Source organism: Coregonus lavaretus (assembly GCF_964263955.1).
Source record: "Coregonus lavaretus genome assembly, contig: HAP1_SCAFFOLD_1604, whole genome shotgun sequence".
NCBI lineage: Eukaryota > Metazoa > Chordata > Actinopteri > Salmoniformes > Salmonidae > Coregonus > Coregonus lavaretus.
Genome location: NW_028160290.1, coordinates 35,838 through 58,294, shown reverse-complemented (window position 1 = coordinate 58,294; position 22,457 = coordinate 35,838). Strand labels below are relative to the sequence as shown.

The window sequence follows — 22,457 nt, the reverse complement described above, 5'->3', positions numbered from 1 at the left end:
TCTGCAATGTGCCCAATTTCAGATATGATCCTTCAAGTAGAGTACAGTCATGGTCAAAGGTTTTGAGAATGACACAAGTATTGGTCTTCACAAAGTTCGCTGCTTCAGTGTTATGAGATATTTTTGTCAGATGTTACTATAGCATACTGAAGTATAATTACAAGCATTCCACAAGTATCAAAGGCTTTTATTGACAATTACATTAACTTTATGCAAAGAGTCAATATGTGCAGTGTTGACCCTTCTTTTTCAAGACCTCTGCAATCCGCACTGGCATGCTGTCAATTAACTTCTGGGCCACATCCTGACTGATGGCAGCCCATTCTTGCATAATCAATGCTTGGAGTTTGTCAGAATTTGTGGGTTTTTGTTTGTTCACCTGCCTCTTGAGGATTGACCACAAGTTCTCAATGGGATTAAGGTCTGGGGAGTTTCCTGGCCATGGACCCAAAATGTCGATGTTTTGTTCCCCAAGCCACTTAGTTATCATTTTTGCCTTATGGCAAGGTGCTCCATCATGCTAGAAAAGGCATTGGTCGTCACCAAACTGTTCTTGGATGGTTGGGAGAAGTTGCTCTCGGACGATGTGTTGGTACCATTCTTTATTAATGGATGTGTTCTTAGGCAAAAATGTGAGTGAGCCTACTCCCTTGGCTGAGAAGCAACCCCACACATGAATGGTCTCAGGATGCTTTACTGTTGGCATGACACAGGACTGATGGTAGCGCTCACCTTGTCTTCTCCGGACAAGGTGTTTTCCGGATGCCCCAAACAATCGGAAAGGGGATTCATCAGAGAAAATGACTTTACCCCAGTCCTCAGCAGTCCAATCCCTGTACCTTTTGCAGAATATCAGTCTGTCCCTGATGTTTTTCCTGGAGAGAAGTGGCTTCTTTGCTGCCCTTCTTGACACCAGGCCATCCTCCAAAAGTCTTTGCCTCACTGTGCGTGCAGATGCACTCACACCTGCCTGCTGCCATTCCTGAGCAAGCTCTGCACTGGTGGTGCCCCGATCCAGCAGCTGAATCAACTTTAGGAGACGGTCCTGGCACTTGCTGGACTTTCTTGGGCGCCCTGACGCCTTCTTCACAACAATTGAACCTCTCTCCTTGAAGTTCTTGATGATCCGATAAATGGTTGATTTAGGTGCAATCTTACTAGCAGCAATATCCTTGCCTGTGAAGCCCTTTTTGTGCAAAGCAATGATGACGGCACGTGTTTCCTTGCAGGTATCCATGGTTAACAGAGGAAGAACAATGATTTCAAGCACCACTCTCCTTTTAAAGCTTCCAGTCTGTTATTCTAACTCAATCAGCATGACAGAGTGATCTCCAGCCTTGTCCTCGTCAACACTCTCACCTGTGTTAATGAGAGAATCACTGACATGATGGCAGCTGGTCCTTTTATGGCAGGGCTGAAATGCATTGGAAATGTTTTTTGGGGATTAAGTTCATTTTCATGGCAAAGAGGGACTTTGCAATTAATTGCAATTCATCTGATCACTCTTCATGACATTCTGGAGTATATGCAAATTGCATTCATCATCACTGAGGCAGCTGACTTTGTGAAAATTAGTATTTGTGTCATTCTTAAAACTTTTGACCACGTCTGTACAAACCCACCAGGGTTGGGGTCAATTCCATTTCAATTCAGTCAATCCAGTAAATAAATTCCAATTTTAATTCAGATTATCTTAATATTCCTGTAAAGTGGTTATCCCACTGGCTATAAGGTGAATGCACCAATTTGTAAGTCGCTCTGGATAAGAGCGTCTGCTAAATGACGTAAATGTAAATGTAAATGTACTTCCTGAATTGACTGACTTCAATTGGAATTGACCCCAACCCTGAAACCCACCCATCCCACCCCTCCCACCCCTCCACTGGAACCTAAATGCTGGGTTTGGACAGCCCTGGGGCCTGGGGACAGTTGAGTCTAGGACACGGAGGAGATGGGGTTGTGGGGGGAGCCCATCTGAGTGAGCACTTTGTCCAGCCACTGCAGAGGGCCGTGCAGGTGGATCTCAATCCAGCAGGGGGTGCTGGTCACGTCCTGACGGTGGTACTCTGCACCCCAGCCCTGGGAGAGCAAGAGGAAGAGAGCTATTCTCTTTAGGGACAGGTATCATCAACATGGCTCTTTCTCTATCTTATTTCCTTGATTCTTTGAATCCTCTCGTCTTCATCTCAAAGCATAAGATTAGCCCCTGACCTCACCTCCTTCACACTGAACCATTTAACATTATATTCTCTATATTATGGGATGTATGTCTATGACGGTTACCTTGACGAAGCTCATGCGGATGGTGCACATCTTGGTCAGCTCGTAGACAGCCTCAAACCCGTGGTTGACGGACTGTGCCAGCAGCTCAGCAAACTCCTGGTTGTTGAAGATCTTGAGGCTGCAGCCGCTGGGGATCTTACAGACGGTGGTGGGGTGGAAGCCGTGGTGGTAGTTACAGTTACGACTCTGGACGAAGATGCTGCTGTCACTCAGACATTCAGCGTACACTTCACCACCCACATAGTACAGGTGGACTCCTGGGGAGAGGGGAAGAGAGGGTTACATGGGAGTAGAATGGAGTACAGTAGAGTACAGTAGTACAGGTGGACTCCTGGGGAGAGGGGAAGAGAGGGTTACATGGGACTAGAATGGAGTAGAGTACAGTACAGTAGTACAGGTGGACTCCTGGGGAGAGGGGAAGAGAGGGTTACATGAGACTAGAATGGAGTAGAGTAGAGTAGTACAGGTGGACTCCTGGGGAGAGGGGAAGAGAGGGTTACAAGGGACTAGAATGGAGTAGAGTAGAGTAGTACAGGTGGACTCCTGGGGAGAGGGGAAGAGAGGGTTACATGGGACTAGAATGTAGTAGTGTAGAGTACAGTAGAGTAGAACTTACTTGGATTCTTAATTGATCCATTAAAATGCTGACACAATTATTTATGATTGGACTGCACTACTCCTGTTTAGCCACAGTCCATAGCCCATAACACATTGACACTAACAATTGAACCAGTCCTGTGGACAGTGTGTCCAGGGCCTTATATTTGGGAAAATATAAGGCAATATAAGAGTGTTCCCATCCATGGCCATTTTTACCTTTGCCAATGTGTCGCCGGGTGTTCTCTATGGTTGAGTTGCGGTTGACGTTGGAGAGGAGGCCCAGGCAGAAGCGGTTGCGGTTGTTGGACGGGTCGGTGAAGCCGTCGACCAGGACGCTGGTAGAGTTGGCCTGGAACGCCTCTCCCACCCGGTTGTTCAACTCGTAGTACACTATGGAGCACCAGTGTTTAGGTTCCTCGTAGGCCACCGGCTGAACATCTAGGACAAAGGGAGGAGAGGACACAGGGATGAGAGGAGAGGAGAGAGGGATGAGAGGAGGAGGTTGTTCAGCTCATAGTACTCTATGGAGCACCAGTGTTTTGCCTCCTCGTAGACCACCGGCTGCACATCTGTACAGGATGTCAAACACACACAGAAAGGGTGAGATGTGTGTATGATCAGACACACACGCAGGCACGCACACACACACACAGTGAGACATTTATACACACACGCACGCGCATGCACGCGCAGATTGACTGGAGTGGCTTATGAGCATCAGGCCTTTTGTTCTGTGTTCTGATAAAGTTCAAGTCTGTCTGTCTGTCTGTCTAGTCTGACTATCAGCTGCAGTTTGATATAGCAGATGTTAGGCTTTCATCTCCAACTTCCTTTACTAGGATTAGAGAAAAAAATGGTGTTGTGTATGTTGATGACAAACGTGGAAAATGTGTCTGAAATGTGTGGTATGTGAAGTAAGTCTAAGTACACAGAAAGCTATAGGTCATGTTTGCATACAACCGAAACAGAAAATCAATGCTGACAAATCCATCCAACCCTAGTAGACTGACTGTGGTCAGTCTGGACAGGGCCAGTCTTGATCAAATACTGTCACTGACTGCAGGCAGTCTGGTCTGGGATCAGTATTTATTGAGTCAAGCAGTCAGTCAATAGACCAAGCCAGTGCCCGCCTGGTGCCCTCTCCCAGTATCTTGGGTGAGCTTTATGCCAGCTGGCCTCCTCTCTCTGAGGGAGGGAGAGTTTATCCAAGCGGCATACTACTCCCTAACTTCCTCTGCTGAGAGTAGTGGCCAGCAGGTGGGTTTGGTCTATGCTTTTCGGCCCACAATGGAAACCTCTCCTACCACTAGCACACTGCACAGGATGCAGCTTGGGGAAGGACAGAAAATTCCCCAATCGCCACTTCCAGGGAGTATTTCTCCACACCCATTGCAATATTCATCTGTGTGGGTGGGGATACTACTGTGACTGGATGCATAACAATTGTATAGGGAGATTGGTAGGGAGATTGGAATACTGGTTTTAGCTAGCGTAAACACTTTGTACAATTCTGTCCAATACCTTGGCTGCTGAAAGTATCCACAGACTTGGTACTGTAGACACTTTAAAATTGCTTCGACTTCAAAAATCAAACACCCCCATGACACATTATCTTTTGCCATGTAAATAGCCTGCATGACTGGTGGCGTACATGGCTTTTGTGTATGCACTGACTGTTCAGATGTGTGATGTGAAGGAATGCCAGATCTCCACAGCAACTAACGATTGACTAAACCACAGTTGAGGTAGGTGGTAGCAAACAAGGTTTTTTTATTTGAAACAAGTGTTTCAGATAAAAAAAAATTGGATGTAATTAGTGAGGCCAATTCTTAACAAGTTCTTAACAAGCTTTCTGTTAATTACCATCGGCAGAGATGACATCAGCCAGAGGTTTTTAAAAGGCCTCGTAAAAACTGCTCTGAGACCAAATTTAATTTGCAGACTCTCTGATCTTTCCTCAGGGTTGCATGTATAGACTGACGCTTTTGTGTTCTTCATACTAAAATCTAAAACCTAATGCCTCAAAATGGTGTGAGATACTCTGCTTTTCTGAAAATGGATACGCGTTAATGCTATTTTTCCTTTTACCCTGCATTAATGATCGTATAAAATTCCCCTTTAATTCTCTTTTAATTGAATATATGAAGGAAATTGTTTTCTAGCTAATCTTTTCCAACCCATGATGTGCAATTTTGAAAGTCATCATATTAATCACCCCTTATTTTAACAGAGGGATTTAGCACCTACATCCGTTTTTCTTACTAGCATTACAACATGCATGAGAACTTAAATGAACACTTCCACAAACCCCAACAACCACAACTACTTTTCAAGTGTTATTTTCAACTACATAGCCTATTAAAACTGGGCTTGATTCACCACGACAAATAAAAAGCAGAGCGTGTCATGGTTGCGTACTTGGTGTTCCCAGAAATCCCTTGCACCTGTAGTACGAGCAGGCGGGGCGCTGACAGCTCTAAGTGGGTGATGTCACAGCTGATTACCTGGCCTGTTGCTGATCTCCAGGGGCAACGCAGGGACCATCATGTTGGTGTCCATGGGCTGGGGGCAGTCCTGAGTCATCCGCTCCTCTGGGGGCATGTAGGCTGGAGGGGGGGTCTCTGGAGGAGGGCAAGGAGATGGGGAGAGAGGGTTAAAACAGAGAGAAAGAAGTCTTCCAACTGTCACCCTATATTGAAATTGACTTACCAGCTTTATCTGTTTTAGAGCCTTTGGTTTACTCCAACATGCTGACAAAAACACCTTCACCTACACCAGGGTTTCCCAAACTCGGTCCTCGGGACCCCAAGGGGGGCAAGTTTTTTTCTTCTTCTCCCTAGCACTACACAGCTGATTCAAATAACCAACAAGATTTAATAATTTGAATCAGCTGTGTAGTGCTATGGCAAAAACAAAAACGTGCACCCCTTGGGGTCCCGAGGACCGAGTTTGGGAAACGCTGACCTACACAGTACAGCGACCAGAATATTCCTGTCATACGACCTTTACTTCCTGTCATCACCTACAGTAAGTCTACTGCTGCTTAGCCTATTCCATTGTTTAGATTGGACCGGCCATTTGCCAAGCACACACATATACACTGAGTGTACAAAACATTAGGAACATCTGCTCTTTCCATGACATAGACTGACCAGGTGAATCCAGGTGAAAGCTATGATCTATGATGAGGTGAAGCTTATTCATGTCACTTGTTAAATTCACTTCAATCAGTGTAGATGAAGGGGAGGAGACAGGTTAAAGAAGGATTTTGAGACAGTTGAGACATGGATTGTGTATGTGTGCCATTCAGAGGGTGAATGGGCAAGACAAAATATTGAAGTGCCTTTGAACAGGGTATGGTAGTAGGTGCCAGGCACACCGGTTTGAGTGTGTCAAGAACTGCAATGCAGCTGGGTTTTTCACATAACAGTTTCCCGTGTGTATCAAGAATGGTCCACCACCCAAAGAACATCCAGCCAACTTGACACAACTGTGCGAAGCATTGGAGTCAACATGGGCCAGCATCCCTGTGGAACGCTTGTGACAACTTGTAAAGTCCATGCCGCGACCAATTGACTCTGTTCTGAGAAAAAGGGTCTGCAACTCACTATTAGGAAGGTGTTCATAATGTTTTGTACACAGTGTAGATACCCAAGAGGGTGATGGCATGATTCAATACATTGTTATCACGCCAAACGTTATTAAAGTTATTAGTGAATTGTACCTGGCATCTGACCTGGCGTCTCACCTGGCATCTGGAATGGGCTGCCTGGGTCAGAGCTGGTGGGGGAGTGGGGGAAGGTGGCACTGCTGCCACTACCAGGGGAGCTGGGGTAGCTGTTCCCCCCAGGGGAGTGTGCCTGTGTCTGGGGGAAGTTCATCTGGGTGTTGGCCTGGGAGAAGGACTCTGGGAAGGTGGCGTTCTGGGGCATGTGGGGCTCGTTCTGGTGCAGAGGGTTGCGGAAGCGTGGTAGCATGCTGTGTTTGGCATTGAACTCGCTATTCCGCGGGACCAACACCGGGGGCAGCACTGAGACAGAGGGGAAAGGAGAGGGGAAAGGAGAGAGGACATCAGGTTCATGTTCAGTTGGCATGAAACAGAAGAAAACGGACTGAAACAGGGAGGGACTACCTGGACTTGCCCAATAAGAAATACATATGTTTGTTTTCTGCTGTTAAATGTTTTAAATGTTTTCTGTTGTGTTCTCTTATGAACACGACCCAAGGTTAGTTACAGTCAGTTTCTGTATCTCTATACTGATTTGAATGGTATGTTATGGCCCAATTCGGCACAAAATGTCTGCCGGGTCTGTTGCACCATTGCATAGATAGACACTATATAACACATTCATAATTGGTGAGGCCAGTTTCCTTTTGAATGAAAGGCACATCCAAATACACTCTTCTCTATAATCAATATTCCAATCATTAAATATTCTAGCCTTTACAACTCTCAGCAGTCCTATTTTTATCATTTAGTTTCATTGAGATGTCCAGAGCCTTTTTAGTTGAATATCTGCTATGGTGCAATGGCTGACCCTGCTAGCAAGGGTATTGGGGGTAGAGAGGGTAAGGGGTTAGCCCTCTCTTTGTGTCCCTAAGCCCCATGAGTCCAGTTAGCGCGCGCGCGCGCACACACACACACACACACACACACACACACACACACACACACACACACACACAGAGCCAGGATGGACAGAGTTCTTTAATTACAGCATCATAAAAAGCCTCTCTCTTTCTCTCTGTGTCTCTCTCTCTATCCCTCCTCCCTCTCTCTCTCTATTCGCTGTGCACATTTGCAGATGCCCCTGCATTTTTGGAATTGCAGCTTGCAGAGTGTTGGTTTAGCCAGCAGTTTTTGGCCTCTGTACCAGACATTCTGTTCAGAGAAAACATCTCAGAGGTGAGTGAGTCCCTTTATGAAGAATCTATCACTTGGGGGGAAATATTTGTGGCTAATTGGTGATGTGAGGACCATTCAGAGGTATGAGATCAGATATAAACCACTAGAGATCTGTTCCACCGATATCCATAAATTGGTAATAAATATATAATTAAATAATACTGAACTAATAGTGGAACTAAGAGTGTTGTCAATGGTGGCAGGTAGCCTAGCGGTTAAGAGCGTTGGGATAGTAATCTGAAAGGTCACTGGTTCAAATCTCCAAGCTGGCAAGGTGAAAAAATCTGCCGTTCTGCCCTTGAGCAAGGCAGTTAGTTAACCCCCAACAACAACTGCTCCCCAGGTGCTGATGATGTCAATTCATGCAGCCCCCCACACCTCTCTGATTCAGAGGGGTTGGGATAAAAGCGAAAGACACATTTCGGTTGAATGCATTCAGTTGTGCAACTGACTAGGTCTCCCCTTTCCCAATAAAATGCTATAATGAGAAAGATTACTGGTCAAAAGTTGTGTTTTAAATTCTAATTACAGCATATTTTGTTGACAAATTTAGTTTGAACGTTTAAAAAAAGGTTGAGTCTGAACCCTGGCTATTGTTCTATATAAGACTAGTGTCAGGGCGTTTCATGTTATCTGTTCTATCCTGGTGTTACTGCTTTGGGAATAGCTCTGTCTGTGTGTGTGTGTGTGTGTGTGTGTGTGTGTGTGTGTGTGTGTGTGTGTGTGGGGGGGGGGGGTGTGTCTGTGTGTGTGTGTGTGTGTGTGTGTCTGTGTGTCTGTGTGTGTCTGTGTGTGTGTGTGGGTGTGTGTGTGGGTGGTGGGGGGAGGTGTGGACAGACAGGTGCTACAGCCCAGTTGTTAAAACAAGTGTGTGAGGCGGGCATCCACTCCTTCCTCCCATTGTGTGTGGCTTCCTGTCCCCTTCTTCCTCAGAGAAACACCACGTGTGTGTGTGTGTGTGTGTGTTCCCCGGCCCGACCGGCCGCACAGAGCACGCCAAAAACAAAGCCCTCATTCTCCCCCGGCTGGAATTTCCTGTTACACACACACGCACACACACACACACACACACACACACACACACACACACACACACTGACACACACTCGCCCCCCTTCCTGTAGCACCCTGTGGACAGCTGTTTCTGTCTAGTCAGCTGGGCCTCATCTTCTGCTTAGCAGACAGACAAAAGAGGACATTTGATGTCCCCTGTCTATTAGGGAAACAAATATCTTTCGGTTTCACACACACACACACACACATACATACACATGCACACGCACACATACAGGAACACGCGCAGACACGCATAAATACAGTACACGCACGCACGCAAGCACACACACAGCTGAGATTTCTGAGGCATATCAATAGTCTGTGGTGGTTGTTCTTTTCTCATGTGTCTCAGTTCAGACAGATTAGAGCACCTGGCTGACATGGGGAGGATATGAAAGGGGGAACGGGAGAAAAAAGAAGTGAACGTCTGCAGAAACCATGGGAAGGGGAAAGCCACGACGAGAGAAGAGAGAACATACGGCTGATGATAGGGGAGGAACAGGCTGCTGGGGTGGGTATGTTATGGGTTATGTTTAGGGTCATTTGTATGGTTCACCATGAATGGTTCATGTTCAAGAGCGATGTGAAGGTTCATAGGAAAAGTATGGACTATCACAACACATTTTGAAAGGGTATCATAAATCAAACATACAGTAAATGGGAATTAGGCTGGAAAGATCTAGTGGAAAAACATTAGATATATTTACACAAAACATAATAAAAAAGCATATCATCCCAGATGATAATTTTACATTGACTTTTCAGCACAACATAAAAACCCTCTAGTGCTTCAATGTCCCCCCCCCCACTCACCTGGACTGTCCACTCTCTTGTAATGGTACGGGTTGATACAGACGTCCTTCTGCTTGGCGCCAAACGGGTACTCACAGCACTCCAGAGCCTTGAGCTCATGATGAGACTGCAGGTCGGGCCACCTCCACACCCTGCAGTAGATCACATGGGGTAAGCCCTTCCTGTGGGACACCTGAAGTCTCCCGTCCAGGGAACGAGGGATGGTGACACAGTTACTGGGCTGACCCGGGCAGCTCAGAGCCCTCTCCAACTCCTCCATCGCTCCCTTCTTCTTCTTCAGTTTCTTCACCAACGCGTCTACGGCTTTCTCCGCCCATTTTTCCTCTTCGTCTCCCTGTTTCCAGCCGAGGAGGCGCTTGACGGCCGGGCTGGTGAAGGAGAACAGAGACGTGACGTTCATGGTGACGTTCGTGTCTGTCGCCTCTTGCGACCGTGGCGTTGTTGGGACGTTACACGTGAGTGTGCAGGGGTGGGTTTTACAATACAGAGATAGTCCACTTGGTGAAGGAAAAAGTTGGAGGTTAAAAGCTGCTGTTCTTTTTTTGGGGGGTGACACTGATTGAGATGGCAGGGTTGCTGGGTAGTCCTCGGTCCTCAAAGCTTCAGGACAGAACTTCTGAACAGGATACCTAGGAGGAGGAAGATGGAGGAGAAGATTAAACCAACGCTAACGAGATCCATAACACTTCTAACATAGACAGACAGACTTCAACAGATTCCCTTCAAGTGGACAGTTGAAGGAAGAGATATCAGTGTTCGCACTAATCCTGCCTGGAAAGCAACTAGCAACCCTCCAAAGGAAACGGAGTGATGCAGTCTATTAGCAGAACAACATTGGCAAGGAGAGAGGGCCAATGATGTCACTGTGTCATGACTTCTGGGAATTGACAGCAGTGGGGTGACAATGAACACCGTCCCACTACAGTCAGCAGCCATTCTCCAGATAACTTCCTGTACACAAGGCCCTGTTACCGTCACATAACCACTCTCAAATGTCACTCAGAGAGATCTCTGTTTCAATATCAACACTAGCAAACTACGTAGAATGAAATCATGTATTGGGCATGCATTCTTGGAAGTGTGCTAGAAAGGACATTAGATCATAGAACTCTGCCATATCAATGGGGGCAGTTACATAGAATTATCTGCATTATCCAATAACATTCATTATCCAAATGATTTAGTTGATCAAGAAAATACACATAAAACATAAATAGAATTGGACCAACGAAGCAGAATTGTTAAGCTAAAATTTGGCCGAAAATGAAAGTAAACAGAACTTTATTGACTATATGTTCTATAAAACACCCAGCAACAAACAGCTTTAAGTGCAGGAATCAGCTAGCGACATCCAGGCCAATAAAAGAGGAAATGCATGGTGAAATTCAGGATAAATGTGCCCCATTCACTGAGGTCCTCCGACACCAATTCACCAGGAGAAACGAGCCCACTTTCTCCTTCTGGAGTGGAAATAAGAGACCAGGGACTCAATAGTTCATACTCCTTCTGAAGATATCAGCAGTGATGGAAGCAAGTAGCATTTCGGTTGAGGATAGTGTAGCCTACTCACTTTTCAGGTACCCACATAAATCTCTGCTTTATTGTGCATCCATTTCATTGTAAACATTATATATCTATCCACCACGACAAAAAATACACACACACACACACACAAATATCATATTTGTATTACCACTGAGTCAGAGACTAGGCTAGCTCTGTGACATTAAATACAGCAACAGATTAGATTTCCTATTACCAGAAACAAAAACATAATCAACCTTCCTCTCTTTTTTCACCAGTCTGCGATCTTCGCCTTTCACACAACGCAGAGGGTTATTTTTAACCATTGTGATAGCCATGTCTCTCTGTATGTGCTACTGTATGTGTGGCATACTATTACTACTGCTACTACTACTACTGCTACTACTACTACTAATATATTACTGCTGCTACTACTACTACTACTACTGCTACTACTGCTACTACTACTACTATATTACTGCTACTACTACTACTACTACTGCAACTACATCTACTACTACTACTACTGTTGCTACTGCTACTACCACTACTACTGCTGCTACTGCTGCTGCTACTACTACTACTGCTACTGCTACTGCTACTGCTACTGCTACTGCTGCTGCTGCTGCTGCTGCTGCTACTACTACTACTACTACTACTACTGCTAATAGTACTACTACTACTGCTACTAGTACTACTACTACTGCTACTACTACTAGTAGTACTACTACTACTACTACTACTAGTACCACTACTACTACTGCTAATAGTAGTAGTACTACTACTGCTGCTACTACTACTACTGCTACTACTACTAGTACTACTACTACTGCTACTAGTACTACTGCTGCTGCTACTACTACTACAACTGCTAATACTACTGCTACTACTGCTGCTACTACTACTACTACTACTACTACTACTGCTACTACTACTACTGCTACTACTACTACTAGTACTACTACTGCTACTACTGCTGCTACTACTACTGCTACAAGTACTACTAGTACTACTGCTGCTTCTACTACTACTAGTACTACTGCTACTACTACTACTACTACTAGTAGTACTTCTACTGCTACGAGTACTACTACTACTACTACTACTACTACTACTACTACTACTACTACTATATTGCTACTACTACTACTACTACTACTACTACTACTACTACTCCTGCTACTACTACTACTACTACTACTACTACTACTACTACTACTACTACTACTGCTACTACTAATACTACTACTACTACTCCTGCTACTACTACTACTCCTGCTACTACTAATATTACTGCTGCTGCTACTACTACTACTACTACTACTACTACTACTACTACTACTACTACTACTACTACTACTACTACTACTACTACTACTACTACTATATTGCTACTACTACTACTACTACTACCACTACTACTGCTGCTGTACTACTACTACTAGAGACAAACAGGCAGTGATCGTTCTGTGAGAACAGGTGTTGTTTACAACAGCTGGGAGGGTGTGTGTGTGTGTGTGTGTCTGGCGGTAAGGTGAGGTGTCATTGGAGGCCTGCTATTGCTAACCACGCTGACAGGAAAGCTGAAAGCTCCTCCTATATTTAGCCTAGCCGCCCAATCACATTTGCTAATTTAAAAAGCGGCGTAAGGGGAGGGGAGAGGTGTGTATGCGAAGGCATGTGTTTTAGTGTATGTGCACGTGCTCATGTGCGTGTGTGAGAGAGAGAGAGAGAGAGAGAGAGAGAGAGAGAGAGAGAGAGAGAGAGAGAGAGAGAGAGAGAGAGAGAGAGAGAGAGAGAGAGAGAGAGAGAGGAGAGAGAGAGAGAGAGAGAGAGAGAGAGAGAGAGAGAGAGAGAGAGAGAGAGAGAGAGAGAGAGAGAGAGAGAGAGAGAGAGAGAGAGAGAGAGAGAGATGAGCTACTTCAAGGGAAACCTGGGTTTGAGGGCAGATATCCTCTGTGTGGCCTTCTGCTGACCAGGGCCAGGCCCACTCCCATGATGCCACATTGGAGCAGCATTGTGTTTCAGCCATATGGGAGGAAGTAGCTATGGGATCTATCACTCCGTCTCTGAGAACATTCAGAGGACTGAAGAACAGAGGACATATGTTTCCTCTCTCTCTCTCTCTCTCTCTCTCTCTCTCGCTCTCTCTCTCTCTCTCTCTCATGGTGGGCAGCACATCTCCTATAGGGTTGACGACCTCTCCATGGGTGGACAGGGGGATGGGAAGGGTTAGGATTGGAAAGGGAGGGTAAAAACGTTGTCTCAGTGTTGTTATGTGACCTTTACCTGACCTTTACATGTGTTCTGTATACCAGTGGAGGCTGCTGAGGGGAGGACGGCTCATAATAATGGCTGGAAAGGAGCAAGTGGAATGGAATCAAACGCATGGAAACCATGTGTTTGATACCATTCCACTAATTCCGTTCCAGCCATTACCACGAGCATGTCCTCCCCAATTAAGGTGCCACCAACCTCCTGTGCAGTGTACATATACGGTACCCAGAGCATTTTTCAAGAAAATATGCATTTTTAAGTTGTAGATTTTATTGTGTATTTATGACTTTTGCAAATTGTGTCAAATAATTCAGCATTAGCTGCCATTGATACTATGTAATGTTGCCTTATTGAATTTGAAATAAACCATTCTCTCTCTTACTGGTTTTCCCACCATTCTGGGATGAGATTCCCTTTCCATGAACAGAGAAGGAGAGAAAGGTCAAAAGAAGCAATGATACACAACTCAAGACAAAAGGCAGCTCTTGTCTGTCAATCTCAAACACAACCCTGCTTTGATGGGTCAGTCAGACAGTCAAACAGTCAGTCAGACAGTTAGTCAGTCACTCAGACAGTCAGTCAGTCAGACATACACTCAGTCAGTCAGTCAGTCAGTCAGACAGTTAGTCAGTCACTCAGACAGTCAGTCAGTCAGACATACACTCAGTCAGTCAGTCAGACAGTCAGATAGTTAGTCAGTCACTCAGACAGTCAGTCAGTCAGACATACACTCAGTCAGTCAGTCAGACAGTCAGATAGTTAGTCAGTCACTCAGACAGTCAGTCAGACAGTCAGATAGTTAGGCAGTCACTCAGACAGTCAGTCAGACAGTCAGTCATCGACAGACCATCACACCACATGCTCCAGACCAGCTGCAAAAAAACAACTTGTAATCCAATTCAGATGGAGGATTCCAGGAAAGTAGAGCGCGATAGACTGTAACTGGAACATCTGGACAGTCAGACCTCTCTCCACAATCACCTACTGTCAACAACATCATACACTTGGATTAGATCTTCTAGATCTCTCCAGTCCAGACTCTACTTGGGTATTTCCAAACCTGAGAATCTGAAGGGAATAGGTGTGACTTTCGCTCACAGTTAAAAATGGTATGTTTTATTTAGCTATTTCAGTAAAAAAAACATGACGTTTCATTCGTCAATTGCCATCATTAGAATCTACTAATCTCCAACCTGAGGAGGATCTATAACGTATGACCAATATATGGCCACTGTTTGACCAGAGTTTGACCAAAGTTATATAAAAGGTCAAAATGGGATTGTATTGATGCTTGAGACAGACAATGCTCATTTGGGGTTGTCTGTGGACCAGTCAAAATAGAATGGGGCCGGTGTTTGCCCTACTCTGGACTGTATAGAATGGGGCCGGTGTTTGCCCTACTCTGGACTGTATAGAATGGGGCCGGTGTTTGCCCTACTCTGGACTGTATAGAATGGGGCCGGTGTTTGCCCTACTCTGGACTGTATAGAATGGGGCCGGTGTTTGCCCTACTCTGGACTGTATAGAATGGGGCCGGTGTTTGCCCTACTCTGGACTGTATAGAATGGGGCCGGTGTTTGCCCTACTCTGGACTGTATAGAATGGGGGACAGTTTGGGCTACTCTGATAATCTTACATTATAGGGGTGTAACGATCCATCTACTACATCGATGTATCGATTTATATTCCTATGATCCAACTACATCGATCTGTGCTCGGCGAGTTGGCCTTTTGGACAACATATATCGATCTAACATCGTTTTAAAATGTAATAAATCGATTGTATCGATACTAGGAAATAACCCATTGGATTTAAGCACGTCAGACTTTATATGCAGGGGTGCACATAACTGGTACGCAGATACGCAAGCGCGACAAAAATCAGGAATGCGTAATGCCACTTGTGTTACTACGCGCCTTTGCATACTTGACCGATCTTCTCATCTAACCTTACACATGACATGTTGCTTGTCAACTACTGTCAGGGATGTCCAAAAAGCAACAGACATTAAGCAGCTTCTTTGGCGTTTCGCCACCTACAAAGAAACGCCAACTGGAGCCAGAGCCGAAGAAAATACTTTTTTCGGAAAAGTGGCTCCAAGATGTGCAGTGGCTTGAAGCTAACGATGCGCGCACTGAAATGTGGTGCAAGATTTGCCGCTCAAATCCACATCTAGCAGACAAAACAGGTGCATTTTATAAAGGCCCAAAGAATTTCAACCATCCTTTATTTGACAAACATGAAAAGAGCAAGGAGCACATGAATGTGGCGCAAGCCATTGCTAAAAGCTAGCCGAGAATAAATGTCCAGTCGCCCACTTGCCAGATGGCGAGACAAGCTGAATGAAGAACAGCGGCAAGCTCTGTTTAATATTTTTCTCTTTCCATAAAGCTAAACACGCACGTCCCATGTCTTCCTATTCTGAGGATGTTCCTTTACTGAAGCGGCTAGGAGTAAATGTCGGAGGTGCATATCATTCACGTGAAGGGGGCACACGGATCATGCAGAGCATCGCTCACACCATCAGCGGGGAGTTACGAGCCAAGTTGCAGTCTGCTGAATTTTGGGGGCTGCTTTTTGATGGATCTGAGGACATCACAAAAACTGAGCAGGAAATAGTTTACATTGTGTCTGTGTCCAGCAACGGAGAGTTTACTTCGGACTTTATTGGACTGATTGAATTGGGTGCTGACCGAACCGCACAGGCCATAACAGACGGACTTGTGAGACTTTTCCAGGACACAGGCTTGGATGACTGGACAACAAAGTTGGTCGCTGTGTGCACAGACGGGGCTGCTGTCAACGTAGGTATCTACAACGGCGTTGTGCCAAAACTCCGGCAACATGCTGCGGTTGGAGACTCCCTTGTGCACATTCTGTGCACCGCACACACACTGGAGAATTGCGCGAAATCAGCTGATCGCAACGTTCCTTACTGTGAGACATTTCATCGCTCTGTGGTCAAGCTGCTGCAGTTTTATTTACAAAAAGGTGGAGCAAAAAAAACTGCTGCACTGAATAAAGCTATGTGAAGAAAATAAGATCTCCTTTGTGGAACTGGGTAAGTTTCATAATACCAGATGGTCTGCATGGAGGCATGAAACACTGTTAAAAATATCAAGACTATTGCCAGCCATTAAAATGCAACTGGTTACGAGTGATAAGTGACTTGCAGCATATCTGCACAGAGCGTTTTCAGTGCTTTCTGTCAAACATGCTTGACATTTGCAACATTTTGAAGACCACATCCATTAGGTTTCAGAAGGAAAAGCTGACCATTGGAGAATGTAAGGATGAACTCATGGTGGCCATTGGACAGTTCACACTTCTGCTTGATGGTGAAAGCCACAGGGCACACACTGTTTCCAATGCTGATGCTGACAGAGACAAGACACACTTACTCAGGGGGTTAATTGAAGAGTTTGAAATCAGATATGACTCCCTCAAGTCATGTGATCATTTCTTAGTATTTGATCCTTCAACATGGCCTCAGGAAATGCAAGACCTCCACAGTTTTGGAAACACAACAGTTTGCAGCATTCTCAAGAAATATGAGGCCACCTTGCAACTTGACAAAGATACCACTGTGACAGAATGGATGCGCTTAAAGCAGGCAGGAAAACGCCTGGGAGCCTCTTCTGTGTATGACTTGGTCCAAATAGTAAGTACAAGTAACCCAGATGCTTATTCCAACATCAACAAGGTGGTTAAGCTGTCTCTTACACTGCCTTTAAGCAGTGCAGCTTGTGAGAGGGGATTCTCACATCTCAACATAATAAAAACCAAGTACAGATCTTGTCTGTCACATGCTCGTCTCTCAGCCCTGATGCACATTCACCTGTCAAAGCAGACCACAGAGACATTTGACCCAAAGCTTGCTGTTGACCTGTGGATGGAGACAGCTAATCGGAGGCTCAACCAAGGACAGGGAGGTGTATCTGCAGCATCTTCATCTACCATGCAGGAAGCTGAAGCAGAGGACAGTGGGGGGCGACACTGAAGAGGACAGTGAGGAAGACTGTACTTATTAAGACCACGCTACATATGGGGTGAGTACCAGACACCATCTGCTGGTACTCACCTGAGTAACTCACTGAAAAAGGTATGTGCACCCCTGTTTATATGGATGTTTTTTCTTAGCACTTTTAATGATAAAGGCTTTAAACATTACTCGATTCAGTCTGCCTATCCGTGACGTCATCGCGCCAGCAGCAGCGCAAAGGCGCCAAGACAACAAAACATAGCATGGCGGACGACAGAGGAGAAGCCAGGAGAAGCCGACGAGCGAGAAATTATCAAGCCACCATTGCGGTCCTTACAAGAAACAGGAATCTAGGAAACTTCACCTGCACTGTCCAGTATCCAGGTATTTATTTCAGTCACACTGGTTGAATTTTTGGCTAAAAGGTTACTGAATCGATTTCAAGTCACTGAATCGTTTCGGATCGTATCGTTCTAAATTAACCAATATCGTCCTTGAATCGTATCGACAACCACGAATCGTGATACAAATCGAATCGTTGTTAAAACGAATCGTTACACCCCTATTACATTAGCTTTATACAGAATGTTCTGAGAACAGGAGAACAGGGAAAAATGTAAATGAGAAACCAAAAGTAATGTGATGGGTAAGGTGTTGTTCTCTAATGCCACCTCTTCTACATCTGATTCCCTCCAGAAGATCTGTCACCTGAAGTAAACCATTAGATGGTTTCAGTATCACCTTATTAGTCATCAGGCACAATAACTAGATCAGTCATTTTCGGATAAATGGTTACTACAAGTCATTATTTGATCAATGGTTGTTGGTTACTACAGGTGACCCAGTAGATCAGTAATAATCTGATATCTGATCCCCCTCCTAAAGATAAGCCTGACCTACACTTTTCTCTCTTCCCTAAACCTCCCAAACATCTTCTTCGTGCCGTCCCCTTCTCTAACCTCTCTTACCCAACACATACTTAGGGTGTGTCCCAAATGGCACCGTATTCCCTACATAGTGCACATAGTGCTATGGGCCCTATGGGTCAAAAGTAGTGTCATATACAGAGGATAGGGTGCCATTTGGGACGCAGACTTACGCCTCTCTCTTACACAAGTAGGGTCCAATGAAGCATCACACAAATATCTGAAGCGGACAGGTTCCACTCTTACCCCCCCCCCTGCCCATTTAAGCTGAAACACACACCGCCATTTACACAAGAGCTCCATAAAAGTGCCCGGGCAGCGCTATCTATCTACCGCCCTTGCCTGCCATTCATTCAGCCTGTATTGGGTTAGCGAGCTAACCGCCGCTAACGCTAACCCGTTAGTGAGTAGTTAGCATAGCCAGGCAGAATTAATGGGAGTCAGTGGGATCTAATAGGTTAGCCCATGATCACGTGTCATTGACAAGGCCTGTTAGCCTGACCTGTGCCGTTCCGAGCCTGCGCTAGCTGCAAGCAACCAATCCCTACCAACCCCATTGATCATTTTGCGCTAGCTGCTTCGGTCAGTGCTGTTAATCAATTTAGGGGCCGGGGCTGTAGGATGAGGAGCCAGTAATGATGCTCTCTGCTCTCTCCCCAGAGACCAGGCATTATAAAGAAGTTACATTATTTATCAGCAGGGCCTGGACGGGGCCTCCATTAGCCCCCACTCAATTGAGTCGCTGGCTATAAAGGAAGGAGTGGATGGAGAGAGGAATAAAGAGATGGAGAGCGATAAAGATGAGAGGAGAGAGGGATGAAGAGATGGAGAGAGATAAAGATGAGAGGAGAGAGGGATGGGAGATGAGGGGGTGGGGGGGCAGAGAGTGTGTGTGTGTGTGTGTGTGTGTGTGTGTGTGTGTGTGTGTGTGGTGTGTGTGTGTGTGTGTGTGTGTGTGTGTGTGTGTGTGTGTGTGTGTGTGTGTGTGTGTGTGTGTGTGTGTGTGTGTGTGTGTGTGTGTGTGTGTGTGTGTGTGCGTGCGTGCGTGCGTGCGTGCGTGCGTGCGTGCGTGTGTGTGTGCAAGTGTGTCTGAGAGAGAGAAAAAGAGTGAAGAGAGACAGAGAGAGGAAAGAGGAAGGAGTGCGAAGGGGTATGCAAGTTCTTGTTAATACACACACTGTCTAGCCTCTTGGTGTAAACCTTCCACTTCACACAGGAGTGTTCCCTCTAACTGTCAGCTCAGCAGCCAAACACAAATAGTGACTGTATGGCCTGGTTGTGCTGTCTCCCTCTCACTCTGTGTGGCCTGACCCACCTATTACAATTATTATATGTTCATTAATACACAAATAACAGTCATCAAGTGCAAAAATTGGATATCAAAATTCAAAGCAACCAAGATAAAGGGTTTCGGCAAGCAAGCCCTCACGAACTAGGCCTACCCACGACACCACGACACACAAACAAACATACGTCTCCAGTCTCTTCAGTAGTCAGAAATAACCAGACAGACTCTCAGACGGAGGTGTTGCCCTTGGCAACTAGACACAGCATTGACCTGGGAGGACTACACAAATCTAGGGTCAGTTATCACACACACACACACACACACATATCCACCACACCTCACATTAGCCACAGACATAACTCACCCACTGTAACCAACACATGGTGTTTCAATCAGCTATCCCAACCATCCCAGGCATTTGGGGTAAGTGTTGTGTTTATGGTGGTTGGGGCAGTCGGGAGGACACTTCAGGCCAACACATCATGAGGGGTCTGGGATGAGATGGGGCAGAGACATATAGAGAAGGGCTATTCTGAGGATGCCTCTGTCTGAACTGAGAATGATGTTATGGCTGGAGACTGGAACGTGGTTAACTGATGTTTATTCCTATAAGGGGGAAATGTCTCTCCAAGTCCACCATGTGCTGTACCAGACTGAATCCAGGAGATGTCCACCTATAGATTACCAGAAGAGGAACTGAGAAATGTGCTCTTGCTAATGTGCTATTCCCTCTGTATAAGATCTAGACTAAATGTCATAACTAAGACTGGACTAATTTTCACAGTGTTAACTACACAGTAGAACTGTAATGAAAAATACTTCTTAAAATACTTATCACTATCAATACTAGGATTTAGCGATTCAGTAGACTTGTCCCTTTCACTCCTTCCATTATCCTGTCTTTAGCAAACCTACCATCTATCTGTTATAAGCATCAGCCCTATCTTTATAAACTATGTAACACAGGCGTTGCATCACAATCGTTATATCAATTTAAAAGATTGAATAAAGGCAAACTGACAAACTCTACAGTGTGCCCCGCAAAGAAAACAGAAACAAATTGTTCATCTATAATAAACCACAAAGCTGAATTTGACAAGAATGCAGAAGGATTCAACAATTGTACTAAATCATGGACAAGGACAAATTCCAGCCCTTTGAGTAATCTGATATGTCATCTTCAATGATGTCAGGAGATCTGGCCCTGCTGCTCAGGGTCTCACACACACACAGGCTCGCTCTGCATCCATGAGACATGGAACACACACACACACATGCATGTGCAGGTGCACGCAAACACACACAAGATGGAGAAGATAGATAGCCTATGTTGATTATTGAAATCAAGTCATTTAGCCCTGAAAGACACAGCTTCCCTTCAAATTTACACTGACATTGAGATGAAGATCACTGTTAATAAATCTCGCAAATCTTGGTTTTGCTGCTCCATGCATGATGCATGAACATCAATCAAATAATCTGCATATAAAGCTTTAGTCTGAAGCAAACACACCTCATTATCAATCCCTCAAACATTTACAGATGGAAAGTAAATATGTGTGTCACAAATCTGATATCTGATGTTGATATTATTTCTGAGTACAAGAGGCCTACATCAGTAGCATATTAGATATAACCACAACAGATACAGATGGACAGACTGATGTCAAACATCATACCAACACAATGCATCACAAAGGTTAATCATCAAAGCAGACTGACTGCACACATTGAAATTCACACATTCTGCACGCTATTAATATTGTTTACAAGTATGTGTTCCAACTGTAGAATACACTATGATGTTATACATATAAAATGAATCCCACATTATACTAATTGCCAATCAATCTCTAATGCCAAATATGATAGACAGAAAAGTTTGAAGCCTCAAAAACACTTTCACTATCCCTTTTTTAAAAGTTGCAAATGCTAATTATTATTATTTTTACAAACAATAGATATAGTCAACCGAACATACTCATTCCCCCAAGGTTGTTTATGTTTTGACGGGTGAAAAATAAAGTTTACAGTACCTTATAAACCGCTATCAAGCTCGCTCTCAAAGCTTCCATACTATACAGCTGCCTGTCTTCGGTCTATTCGCGCTGGCGTCAGTGAGTCGCGGAGCCGTCGCACCCTCCGCGGAGCGCCAGTATCATGCCGCGGGATACAGTTTGGGGCGGTCCGTGAATAACAAGACCTACTTTTACACATCTAACATTTTCATGCACTGTGGAATGGATTATGTAACTATAAAACAATGTATCCTTTCGTGGAGTTTTTTAAAGGAGGGCTAGCTCTTTTGCTATTTTGGCAGTGGAGACTCTCTTTAGTGGAGCACCAAGTTGATTGTAGAGGACTATATACTCATCTGAATCCTATGTTTGAAGCACATGAGTTATTGTCGTTAGATACTTTAATTGGAAAAACTTGATACAGTTATGTGCTGCATCTTTTATATGCAAATTGCATGAATGAGAAAATAAGTACAGTTATCATATTTATTTGACGAAACTGTGAACATTTTTGAGGGTTTGATTAATTGTGATTAGATAGCCTAACATTTTTGCTGATGGATTGTCACAGCTGTTTTTGATGAACAGTTGCATTTATTCGAAATATCTATTTATTGCCATTGATGTATTGCTGATTCAACAAAATGCCCACACATATGCACACACTGTACGACTGTTATAAAGGTAAATAAAGATTGTGATCATTTCTTGTCAAAGGAATGCATAGAATACATTATAAGTGAATGCATTTCACCGACATAAAAACGTAGGTTCTTCTGGTGA

General features: G+C 44.8%; 1 protein-coding gene across 2 annotated transcripts; it reads right to left on the bottom strand.

The window, feature by feature from the left end:
• Positions 1 to 1,888: 1,888 nt before the first annotated feature.
• Positions 1,889 to 21,764, bottom strand: LOC311121943 (mothers against decapentaplegic homolog 1). Of its 2 annotated transcripts, none has more exons than XM_084196370.1 (7): positions 21,693 to 21,764; positions 9,659 to 10,287; positions 6,608 to 6,913; positions 5,388 to 5,504; positions 3,100 to 3,321; positions 2,284 to 2,540; positions 1,889 to 2,079 (listed from the first exon to the last, which is right to left on the bottom strand). In XM_084196370.1, exons 2-7 carry the CDS (start codon positions 10,056 to 10,058, stop codon positions 1,936 to 1,938), a joined length of 1,446 nt encoding a protein of 481 aa, XP_084052496.1. In that variant the 5' UTR covers positions 10,059 to 10,287; positions 21,693 to 21,764; the 3' UTR covers positions 1,889 to 1,935. The 2 variants fall into 2 exon arrangements, with proteins under 2 accessions (XP_084052496.1, XP_084052497.1); XM_084196371.1 differs by having other exon boundaries at positions 6,632 to 6,913.
• Between the last annotated feature and the right edge of the window lie 693 nt (positions 21,765 to 22,457).